At 32.0% G+C, this 12,513-nt stretch overlaps 1 protein-coding gene across 1 annotated transcript in view; it reads left to right on the top strand.

Moving 5' to 3' along the window:
- Nucleotides 1–12,513, top strand: part of LOC114338139 (WD repeat-containing protein 43) — an 86,355-nt gene that overhangs the window by 60,038 nt on the left and 13,804 nt on the right. Inside the window, exon 7 of the mRNA XM_050662449.1 lies at nt 8,448–8,692. Coding sequence (XP_050518406.1) covers nt 8,448–8,692 — 245 coding nt within the window. The remainder of the gene's footprint in view (nt 1–8,447; nt 8,693–12,513) is intronic.

Genomic DNA, 12,513 nt, shown 5'->3' with positions numbered 1-12,513 from the left:
AATTTGGCTATAAAGAAATTAGATCATTTTGGTACAAATAGTTCAAAACCTCTAAAAGTTTCATAGAGTATGGTATCATTTGGGATATATCATGAAATAATTCTTCTAGAAGATCGGATTCTTTTTCTATTGAAAGTACATATTGATTGAAGATTCATACCTACAATATTTTTCTAGTGTTTTATCATCTGTTTCTCTTAAGTTAAAAATATTATATAATAAAAATGTTTAAAATTCTTATTATGAGTTTCTAATATCGAAAATCGATCAATCAAAGAATTAAGGGCATAGACGCAAAATCTGCTTGCATAACATTCATTTTTTTTTTCGAAACCTGAAAAAATTAATAAATATTTTTGAAAAATTTAAACGCAGATTGAAAGATTACATTATTATCGATAGAATATACAATAGTTTTCTTTTGAATAAGATATTTAAAATTAAAAATTACACTCAATTTTTTCTTTTTTTTACTCCTGTAACTTATTCAAATAAACATTATATAGGCTTTCAGGGATTTTCGGCCCTCGGTAATAATGCAACCTTGCATTCTGCGTTAAAGTTTTTCAAAAATACTAATTAGTTTTCTCAGGATTCGAAAAAAATGAATGCATTTAAAAAGCATTGCAAGGAAATTTTGCTCCTACCCACTTAACGGCAATGTCTAAAATATAGATGAACTTTATTTTAAATTTAAGCAAATAAACGCTTTTTTTCTCCTGGCAATTTCATTTTCAGCTGGAAATTCGTAACTTATATCAAGATTTTCTGAAATTTCATTAAATTTTCATTTGGTTTTTAGCCATATTGTATGTAACTTTTCATTTTTCCTATACTTTCTGATAGCATTTTTACACAATCTGACAATTTTTTTTTTTGATTTTACTGATTATGCCGCCCCTCTTGTGATGCCGCCTGATGCGACTGCCTCGCCGCATTATAGCACGGCACGGCCCTGGGTAGGTACGGGTATATGTTTCACATACGAATTTTTAATTTTATATCTTCAATGTATTTAAAATATTAGTAATATCTCCAATTATGATTTTAACTGTGTAATAAATTACTACCACAACAACAACGCATTATTTGCATGAGTGCATTGTTCTATACTTAGTCAAAACTGCTTACCTGTTATATTTATATCTCGTCTACATATTTTGTTTTTAAGCATAAACAAAAATGTAGATACCTAATACAGTAGAACCCCGCAAATCCGAACCCCGCAAATCCGAACTTTCGGCAAATCCGAACCAACGGAAAGTGAAAAAAAAATTTAAAAATTCAAAATAAAAATTTAAAAACATGTTTATTATGTGAGAAAATAATTACGTAAGATGCTAGCTACAGTATTAAACACTGGAACACTAATGGGTGAATAAAAGCGTCGAGTTAGACTAAACACAATCAATAAAGGAATGTTTATAATACACATTTTCCATGGTATACTATGAACGAAAACATTGAAAAAGATAAGAAACATGAGAAACATAGTGTAATCAATATCCAGATTACAAATTAAATGAATCATTTACATGGCCGAATTCCCATGTCCCGTGACGAAACAAAACTACTGGCGTTAGCGATTTAATATTTCAGTGATCTAAATATTTTTCAGCTTTAGAATATTGGAGGCATAAACGTGCGGATAGAGTTTCATAAAGGGATCGGTGGCAGTCCAAATCTTTTAAAAATCATCTTCGTTAGCTTCTTAGGCTAACTTTCGGATAATCCGAACTTTTCGGAATCCGAACAGGCTGTCCCCCCAATTAGTTCGGATTTGCGGGGTTCTACTGTATTATGATGACAAATTTTATTTGATGGTAATGCGATATTCACAAATATCCTTAACGGTTTTTAAATAATGAATCAATCATTTTTCAGTGATAATGTTGTGTAGATTTAAGAAATGAATAATACAAAATTGTTATACCTATGTACATGTTTTTATACCTAGTATATTATTATAAAGGGGATTACGCCATCATTTGTGACATTGTATTTCTAGGCCTGGATCCCGCGTACCAAAAAAAAGTTGATTAATAGCAAGCTGAAAATTTGTTACCTAATAGCTTAACGGTGTCTCGTCAGACAAACTTTGATGTATGGGAACACTGGAACAGAGGAAGTTTTAATTGTGGAACAGGTTAAAAATTTGGAACGTCATACTACGAAAACGTCCCATGTATTTTGTCAGACAGAACTTCCAATTGATTTGTTACCCTTTCATTAAACTCTCATGCAAAAATCAGACTGGTATTTATCACCAACTGTGCATTTTAATAAGTCCGACACGTAGAACATGTCAAATGACAGGAATTATGACAGATAATAAATAGCAGTCTAATTTTTGCATGAGAGTTTAATGAAAGGGTAAGAAATCAATTGGAAGTTCTGTCAGATAAAATATGTACATGGGAAGTTTTTGTAGTCTGACGTTCCAAATCTTTAACCTGTTCCACAATTAAAACTTCCCCTGTTCCAGTGTTCCCATACATTAAAGTTTGTCCGACCAGACACCGTTGTGCTATTAACAAATTTTCAGCTTGCTATTAATCAACTTTTTTTTGTTAGGCGGGATCCAGGCCTATTCGTTTTAAGTAACCTTTTTTTCTAATAATGTGTTCGTGTAAAGGCATATCTGGTATCGCCGTTTATTTTGTCTACGAGTACCTAATAAAGTTAGCAGAATTTTAATGACAAAGCGGTGTAGGGTTTTGATTATATGTATGTAACGTTCTTACGATGTCAGTTGGACAATTATAAAAACAAAATTTGACACCAAGTGTCGGCTTCTTCAGTAAAACATAGGCGGCGCAATAGAAATTAATAAATTTTTATTTTTAAATTATTATTAAGGTCTAATATTTCTTAAACAGTAAATATTCACATTTCTTTATGAAATTGCCATCAAATATGATTAAAAATACATAATACAAATGCAATTTAATGTGCAAAACTAAAGAAATGAGACTACAATTTGAATACAAAAATAAAATACTTACATGAAAACGACCAGTTCGCCTTCCATATTGTAATACACTTAGAATTCTAATGTTCAACAATATGCTCATGCATAGGTAGTGGTTACATATTGTAGTTTCTATGACTCATAAGCAGTGGTACTTATTTTTATATTGACCGTTAGCTCCGATGATGACAATTTTGTCGAAAGCGCTTAACAAAGGAAATAAAATACTACTTTTACACACTTTAATACATAATATATATCATACGAGTGATGTCATCCCTATTATTTAAATATTTAACATGAAACGGGCTGTTCTTTTCTAATTTCTTGGGGTTGAGAGCGGACTGTATTTCTAATCGGTTGGAACAGCCACGGTGAGCAGACCTAGAATCACTATTCGGTGTAGGTATCTGCTCGTTTGGGGTAGAATTAAAAGGATGGCTAAATATTATGCCGTTTTAATCAAGCGAAGAAAATTATGACAATCATAAATCATAAAACACATTTCTAAGAGCTGGTGTTTGGATCTTCGATTCTATTCAAAAAATTTTTCCCAGCCCGAAGTAGTGGATGTGTGAATTGTTCGTAAGGGGATTTTTCCGCATTCTCTATTTTATTTGTTTGTTTTCGTACGAGTGGTCGTCCAAACCAGTACCTGTGGATCTTTTGATCACTGAGTGTGTTTCAAAGATCTACATCTTTTGTTTTTTTCATGTCATCCCTATTCGTGTGATGACGTAATCGATGATTTTTAAAATGAGAGTAGGGATCGTATGATAGCTCATTTTAAAGGTTACTGAATTTTGTATTCAGTAATGTAAATACTAATACAATTGTTTATATAGGGTGTCCAATTTTTTTTTCAATTAAATTAATTGACTCTATATGACAAGAAAATTGACTAAAAGAAAAATGTATGTAATTTATTTAATTCAAAATACAATTGTACTGTTGTCACAATAGACAAAAATGTTTATATAATAAATAAACATTGTTTTTTGCTAAAATTCAATGTTTAAACCAGCTCTCGCCAACCACCTATCTCTTGGAAGTCTGAACATTTAATTTAAGCGAAAAGCAATGCTTATTTGTCAAATAATTTTTTTTTCTATTTTCTGACAGCATTAGAATGTATTTTGAATTAAATAAATTAAATACATCCTTCTTTTTTTGTCAATTTATTTAATTTAAAAAATATTTTTTGGATGCACTTTACAAATAAATATGTTAATATTTATATTACTAAATACAGAATTAAATAACCTCTCAAATGAGACATCACGCGACCCTAGTCTCATTAAAAAAAATCATCGACTACGTCATCACACCCATATGGATGACGCTCCTCGTATGATATATATATGCCAAAATATCAAAGTTTAAAAATAAAAATCGACCTGTTTCGGGATGTTTCTTTATAGTCGCAGGTTTACGAAATAACGAATTTATTCCAAACATTTGCACCATACTGTATTTATATTAAATAACAATTATTGTTTTAATGAAATAAGAATTTACATACCTAAATCGTCCATTGGATTGTCACTAGTATTCTCGTTGGTATCACATTCAAACGGTCGCCAAAAAGCCATATTTAATAAGTATTTACAACAACTTATTCCTACTGTGTAACTTAAAACACAATCCTGCCTTTTGCAAAAAAAAATTAAAAATATACGTGCGCTTACTGTCGCATTACGACGATACTGGTTATATCGCTGAGAAACCCGAGATCGCATTTTTTGCCAGATAACGATAAAGTCTTAGCGTAAGCACTTCCGAAGAATTTGACTAATTACACTTCAGCAATGCCCAATAAATTAAGTTAGACAGCAATATGTCACAGCTGCGTCCATCTGGATAATACCTGTAGTGATCAATTACAAAAATGTTTATATTTATTTCTATGCTCGTCGTAGAATCAATGACTGGACCCCAAAAATTCGTCTGTTCCAGTTGACATCGTATTAACTTTTATTAAAATTTAAAATTAATAATTAAAAGTACACAATACAAATGACATTTAATGTACTTATTAATTTGAAAACTAAAAAATAAAATACAATTTTAATATAAAAACAAAATAATTATAAGTATATCACGACGGACGACGACACTGTTTATTTGTGTTTATATTGCATGCCGGCTTTGAAAAATGAGAAGGCATTTTTGAGAGATAACGATATGCTTTAAGCCTAAGTATATCCGAAAAATTTGACCAATTACATTTCAGTATTGTCCAATAAGATGCGTTAGAAAGTAATAAGCCACACCAGTGTCCATGTGGACAATGTACGGGGAATGATCAATTACAAAAATGTTTATCTTACACATTACACATTATAAATCTCTATGCTCGCGTAGAATTATTGACCGGACCCCAAAAATTCGTCTGGTCCCATTCAGATCGTATGAACAGTACTAATATTTTAATTTATCACGGTAAATTGTACTTACCATTCGTATTCAGTTCGTTTCATATCTTCTCCCATATCTCGTCTTTTAATTTCGTCCTCATATTATAATCGTCGTGGCTGGTATCATATACGATGGGATAATTTCGAACGAGTTCTATCAGCTTTTCAACGTCCATCTCGCAAACAAAAACACAACTGAGAATTGAGTCACGCGTCCCACGACACAAGAAAACTGTACGCCGATGGCAAACCTTCCCAAGCGAGACCTGCGAAAGCATGAACTGATAGTAGGATGCGCAGAACGGTCTACGCAGTCCGCCGGTGCAGGTTGTGTCTCGCTTAAGTTCAATTTGCGCCGTGCCTTAGTGCCACTAATGCTGTCTTTACTTCCTCAATCGCTGGTAACGTATTTCGGATTCTGTTGAGAAGTACTGTTTTTGTCCGTTTGTTGTTGACTCATCAGTATTTAACAGTTGTTTGAAATACTCTCCCCATTGTCGGATTATGTCTCTGTCCTCCCTAAGAAGATGTCCTCTATCATCTTTTATGAATCTCAGACTATTTATCTTATTACACTTAAGTGTTTGTATTTCCTTATAAAACTGCCTAGACTGACCAGTTCTGTGGTTGCTCTAAAGTTGCTTTATTATATCCAGTTTTCTAGGTATTGTTTTTTCTTCCTTTTCAACATCCCTTCGTTTTCCTGTTTCTATTCTAATTTTATGGTAAGCTTCTCTATTCTCATCTGTTGGTCTTGCAGTAGCTCCATCCAGCATTAAACTTTGTTCACATTTCTGGTCGGCCCACTTTTTCTCGTTTTTTCTCCTTTTCCTTATGCATTAGAAGAAGAGATATCAGATGGCAAAAAATATAAGGGGAACCTTAGAAACGACAGCAACATAGGGGGAATGCACAGGGAAAAAGAGAAAAAACGAGAAAAAAGTGGTTTCATATAGGTTTACAGCAAATTCCGATAATCTCGACAATCTTTAGTGGTATTCTGTAAACTATGGGTACCAATCACTGATTTGACGTCATGTCTGGGTGCGGCCATGTATGTCGAGTGCTGCCATGTACTGCTGTTCTAGAAATTTATAGAATGTATCTTTGTTCTCTGCATCTGCTTCTTCAGATGGAGCATGCACTTATAAAAGAGTTAGATTTTGCCACTTTCCTTTGGTGTATTGGCTTGAATTCTATTATGGCCAGCAGTTTTCTATTTGTTATGAAATCACACTCATATGCATCCCTTTCTTCTTTTTCCGACCAGAAAACCAGAGAGTTTTCCATCTGCAGGCTGCCCAAGCCTGTCCACCTCATTTCCTGAATAACTGTTACATCCATCTTATATTATTTCTGTAGCAGTTTTATGACGTATGTCGCGATTCCTAATCTGTATCAGCTTATTACGTTTCTGGTACCTAATAGAATATTATTGTATGCTCTATGTTTCCATCCGAGGCAATATTATACGATTTGTAGCGCGTTTTTCATGTATAGATTACTAGCTCATAGCACAACCCCAACCTGGAATGCCAGCATTTTCTGTCAGGGTTTGTTCCCTTGGTCAGTTTTTGCTCCGCGAAGAGTATTTTGTTTCCTCCCTGTGACTATACCGGTGGCGATTTTACAAAATATACCTGCTCTCAGCACAAGCTCCGCCTTCTATGCGTCTAAGTCATCCAGAACTGTAGGTATCCCTACCCGCTAATAACACATTTTACTAAATATGTATACCAGATTTAAACACACTTCGGTTGATTAGGAGATTTTTCCAAACAGTATTCGATTTAAGTGCTGATAGACAGAGAGGAAATCTCGGAGAGAATAATAATGCAGTTTTATGGTTTGATAAATTTTTTATTCTTTAACCTGCATTAAGAGGAAACAGTAGCGATCAACAGGTAGCGAAAACGCGTTCCAAGATTGCGGCTGTAATTTTGAATATTTTTTCGAGATATTTGGCACACATATTCGTAATATAATAAAGAATGGCGGTACAGAGCCCAATTTGAAAAATATATTAATATGTGGAAATTACTCTGTAATTAAATATAATATTTAAAAAACGAGCCTGTACTGCCATTAAGAAGAACAAAAAAATACACTTTCTTCAAATAAACTTTTTTATCCGATGCCTAGATTTTGTGTCATTTTGGAACTACTAATGAAATAAAAAATTTTGGTAGTTCCAAAATGACACAAAATCTAGGCATCGTATAAAAAAGTTTATTTGAAGAAAGTTTATTTTTTTGTTCTTAATGGCGGTACAGGCTCGTTTTTTAATATTGTATTTAATTACAGAGTAATTTCCACATATTAATATATTTTTCAAATTGGGCTCTGTACCGCCATTCTTTATTATATTACGAATACGTGTGCCAAATATCTCCAAAAAATATTTAAAATTACATCCCCAATCTTGGAACGCGTTTTTGCTACCTGTTGATCGCTACTGTTTCACCTTAAAACGTGCACTAAAACTTACAATTAAAAAATAATTTAAGTAGGTAGGCGCAAAATTTGCTTGCAATGCTCTTTAAATGCATTCATTTTTTTTTTCGAATCCTGAGAAAATTAATTAGTATTTTTGAAAATTTTTAACGCAGAATAAAAGATTACATTATTACCGAGGACCGAAAGTCCCTAAAACTTATATAATGTTTATTTTATTAAGTTACAGGGGTAAAAAAAATTGAGTGTAATTTTTAATAATTTCAAATATCTTATTTAAAATAAAACTTTTGTTTATTCCAAGGAACTTTCTGAGATTACTGCATGTATGTATGTTAAAGGTTCAAATCGCACGATATGTGCTGAAATCGGGTATATTTAGTAATTTAGTAAGATGTGTTCATAACGGAGGGATTCTTACAGTTCTGGATGACGTATACGTAGGAGGCGGAGCTTGTGCTGAGAGCGGGTATATTTTGTAAAATCGCATACCGGTGAGAGGGCCGCGCTCTATAGAGGAGCTGACAAAACTGCTCACAAAATATACAACTAATGACTAATAAATTAATCTTAACTTTAATATTACAAATGTTGATTGATTTTAGGAGTCAAATGGGTTCAATGTGGATGAAATACATACTTCAAATGCATGCCGGAATCCTAATGTCGAACCCTCAACTTCCTGATCTATTAAGTGCTACATTGGGAAGTATACAAAGCCGACTGGGTCTCCTCACTCCTCTGAACAGGTTAAAAGGGAGATTAGATTTGCTAATACCTCAAGTTAGTAGCAGTTTTCAACAGCATAGTACTGAAAATGAACAAGCTTTACTTGTATATAATGATAGGGGTAAGTACTTATTTTTACAAATAAACACAATAGGGGACGTGCACATTTTTGTTTTATTCCATAATAATTTGAGGTTTGTTTAAAAATAAGATTCCAAAATTTCACGACTCAAAAACCCCATAACAACTTCGGTCCGGTTTCACCAACAACAAATAAATCAATGAATAATTATTCGTCGAATAAAATTTGTTAGAGGTTTATATTTTTATTTTGTTTCAATATAATTTTGATAATTTCAATGTAAACTATGAATTTACTTTTTTATAGATATTTACAGCGATAATAACTTGCCAATTTATTCGAAGGGTACATATTTATTTGATAAATAAATGAAATAAGTTTTAAGACTAAGTTTTCACTCTAATGGCAAATGTTTACTCTGATTGGAGTACGAAGGGAACCATTCTCGTTGGAACTTTACCGCGCTGAGCAGATGGGACGTGAATTATAAATTGTAAAATTCCCTCATCTTCTTTAGTCTTAGCATCCGTTATGGCTTGCAAATTGTAGAAGCCTCAGAGGTGTAACCAGAGAAGGTTCCCATTGTTTTCAGTCTGGTGGGATGTAGAATAACATTATGTTGTTTTATATGCCATTAGAGTGAAAACTTAGTCTTTTGCTAGCAGTTGCCGCTAGGGCATCTATGCCATTTCGTTCGTTGCAATCCGTGACTGCACGCTGGGGTTTGTTTTGGTTGGATCAGAGAGAGCAGCATATGTGCTTCCTGATGAGAGACTAATAAGTTTCGAAACCGGTAGGGGTGCTTGCTGCACTCTCTGATTGGACTAGAACAGGGGTCACCAATTAGCGGACCGCGGTCCGCATCCGGACCGTGGGCTAGTTTTGTGCGGACCGTCAATAAATTCAGAATATACCTAGTGTTTAGCAATTTCGGCCATGAAATTGTGTACATACTATGTTTGGCTCAACTTATGTGTGCGAAGCCGCTTTATCAAGAATCTCAACTCCCTAATGAGAGTCAGTTGCACTAAATTCACTCCAAAGACAGGTTGTACATAAAAAAAGAATGTGTGTGTATTTTGTATGCACGTAAGAAGTTATACTTCTAAATATGATTTCAATGAAATAAATATATTTTCGGACAGTTTATTTATATTTTATTTAAAGATTAAATTAATTTTTACTTACTACTTTCCAATAATTTTTATTAAAACAATACCAAAAATTAAAAAAAGATTAGAAAACACCAGGATTTGAACCGGGGACCTCTTGATCTCCAGCTCAACGCTCTACCACTGAGCTATACCCTTTTGTTCATACGGGCTACAAGATTTCTCAGACATAGTGACAAACATACGAAGTGAATTATAAAATACTTTAAATATTACTTATTATCTTATTCCAAATACACAAAAATTATAATAATAGTTATTTATGATATAAATGTTAAAGCACAATTTTAAGGCACGTATGTGAAAGATTCGCTTCGCTCATTCTGCAATTCACATGAGTGCCTTAAAAATGTACTTTTTAACACCTATATCATACAATATTTTTTCTACAAACGTCTTATATATCAACAATTATAATTTATTCATTCTCAATCACAGGACAATACCTACAAAAACTTTTACTTAAACTTGACTGACATTCCATTTTTATATTTTTCTTGACATTACATCAAAACTGTCTATACTGTCAATACGTAAATCATAACAACTATAGAATAACATCTACTTTTATTTTTGTATATTCTAACAAATTTTAATAGTTTTTTTCTACAAACGTGTTAAAAATGCAATAGTACAGTTTAAATGAAATTTAAAAAAACCTTATAAACCACCTTTTTCAAATTGCGCAAGTTGTATTATTAATATTAATGTTAATAAATGAAATATAAATATTTTGAATAAAATTTTTAAAGCACTGGCGCTTTAAATTAGCATTTTTAACGCTCCTATGGAGTGCTATAAATTGCATTTTTAACACGTTTATAGAAAAATATATTTAAAAACACTATTATATCCTTTCCACACCTTTTTCTGGACTGATACATACATAAATTAAAACATTTAGTAACGAACTCCATACTGTCTGTGTGCACATGCGCGCAGATTAATAAAATTTCACCCTCAATCGCGCCTAAAGAAGTATAACTTCAGAAATGTCATTTTTCTCTCTGATAATTTAATTTTGTAAAGAGTTCCCTTATTGTTATACTTACTAATCATTAATTTTTAAATTAAGTAAACTGTAATATAAAATTGTCATGTGCATTTTTTATATTCATTTCTTCTCTACTACAGTCGAACCCGCTTATTAGAATACCTGTTATAGGAATATTCCGGTTTAAGGAATAGAAATTTGAGGTCCCGAAACCTCTCTACTAGCCATTAATGATCGGTTATTAGAATATCCCGGTTATAAGAATATTTTTGCTTGGCACGAAGGCTATGAAAATAAGCGGGTTCGACTGTATATGTTAAGTAGGAGTACTTTTCAGATTAATTATTTATATGGGAAATAAGCCACAATTAAAATGAAAAAAATAATTTTATTAACGTTTATTTATTTTTTTTTCCTGGTTTTCCCTTGTGATTTACTATGAAGTCTCTAACTCGAGAATTTTACTGTCGTTGCATTTGGTTGTCTTTTTAAAGACATATCACATGCTATAATTTTTTATGACGGATATTCTTGAGTTGGGGTTAATTTCATGTAATCGAATGAACTATCTTTCAGTAAGTCGTCCCAGGAACGCAACTCATAAATATTGGCAATATCATTTTAAAGTCTTCTACTTTAAAATGTATAATATATGTCTGAATTGCCAATATAAATGAGTGAGATTAAATAAATTATTAGAAGAATTTTTTTGCTTAGCAACAACACTTTTGTTTATTAGTAATATTTTGTATTTTGACAACGGCACCCGATTTGGGCGTTGAAACGTTAATAAAATAATTTTTTTCATTTTAATTGTGGCTTATTTCCCATATAAATAATTAATCATAAAAAAATGCCACAAGGAAATAGCTTCAGTACTTTTCAGATGTGCATTTAATTAAAATAATTTTCAGATTTAATAAGTTTGCAATAAACACTTTGCATTGAAACTAATGTAGAAAAGATAACATGTTAATTAGCATTTTGTACTATGATTATTTATTTTAAATTCCTCAGTTTCCTTTCTACAAAATTGAAGATGTCTAAAAACTTCATTAGCATTCAAAATATAAATTCCTAACTTTTAAAATATTCCCAGTAACAATTTACAATACTGCTGTTTTCAAAATATACTGATAATAACATCAAAACAATGAATTTATATTTTTTTATTGTACCAGGAAAACTTACAGGAAAGTATACAGTAACCAAAAACAATCAGATATTATTAGTTTTCCTTTCCATATTAGTCCCTGTGTGAGGCCACTTTCGTATGAAAAATGTTTCTGACTCGATTTCTTTGCGGATTCCTGTTCAAAAATGCAAAATTACTTTTTTGTTTCGCAAAATGTCTTTAATTTTCTTGGGTAATTGTAAACAAAAAAGTTCTCTTGTCATATTTCTGAAAAGTTGATAGTTTTCTAGTTATAAGCGATTTAAAATCTGAAAAATGCAAAAATATGCATTTGCGATGCTTAAAAACTCGTTAAGTGTTAATAAAGTGACAGATATTTTTTGTTTGAGATGACCCAAAAATGCTAAAAAACATATTTTCTGGGGCAAAAAAAGTGATGTTTTGAATTTGTTAAAAAAAATGTTAAACAATTTCTGCCCAAAATTTCGCTCGGCACCCTTCTGATTTGATTATAGGGGATATTTTATAACAAGAATCCGCAAAGAAACGGAATCAGAAC

This window comes from Diabrotica virgifera, chromosome 9, assembly GCF_917563875.1.
Source record: "Diabrotica virgifera virgifera chromosome 9, PGI_DIABVI_V3a".
Classification (NCBI taxonomy): Eukaryota; Metazoa; Arthropoda; class Insecta; order Coleoptera; family Chrysomelidae; genus Diabrotica; species Diabrotica virgifera.
This window is presented reverse-complemented; position numbering and strand designations above follow the sequence as displayed.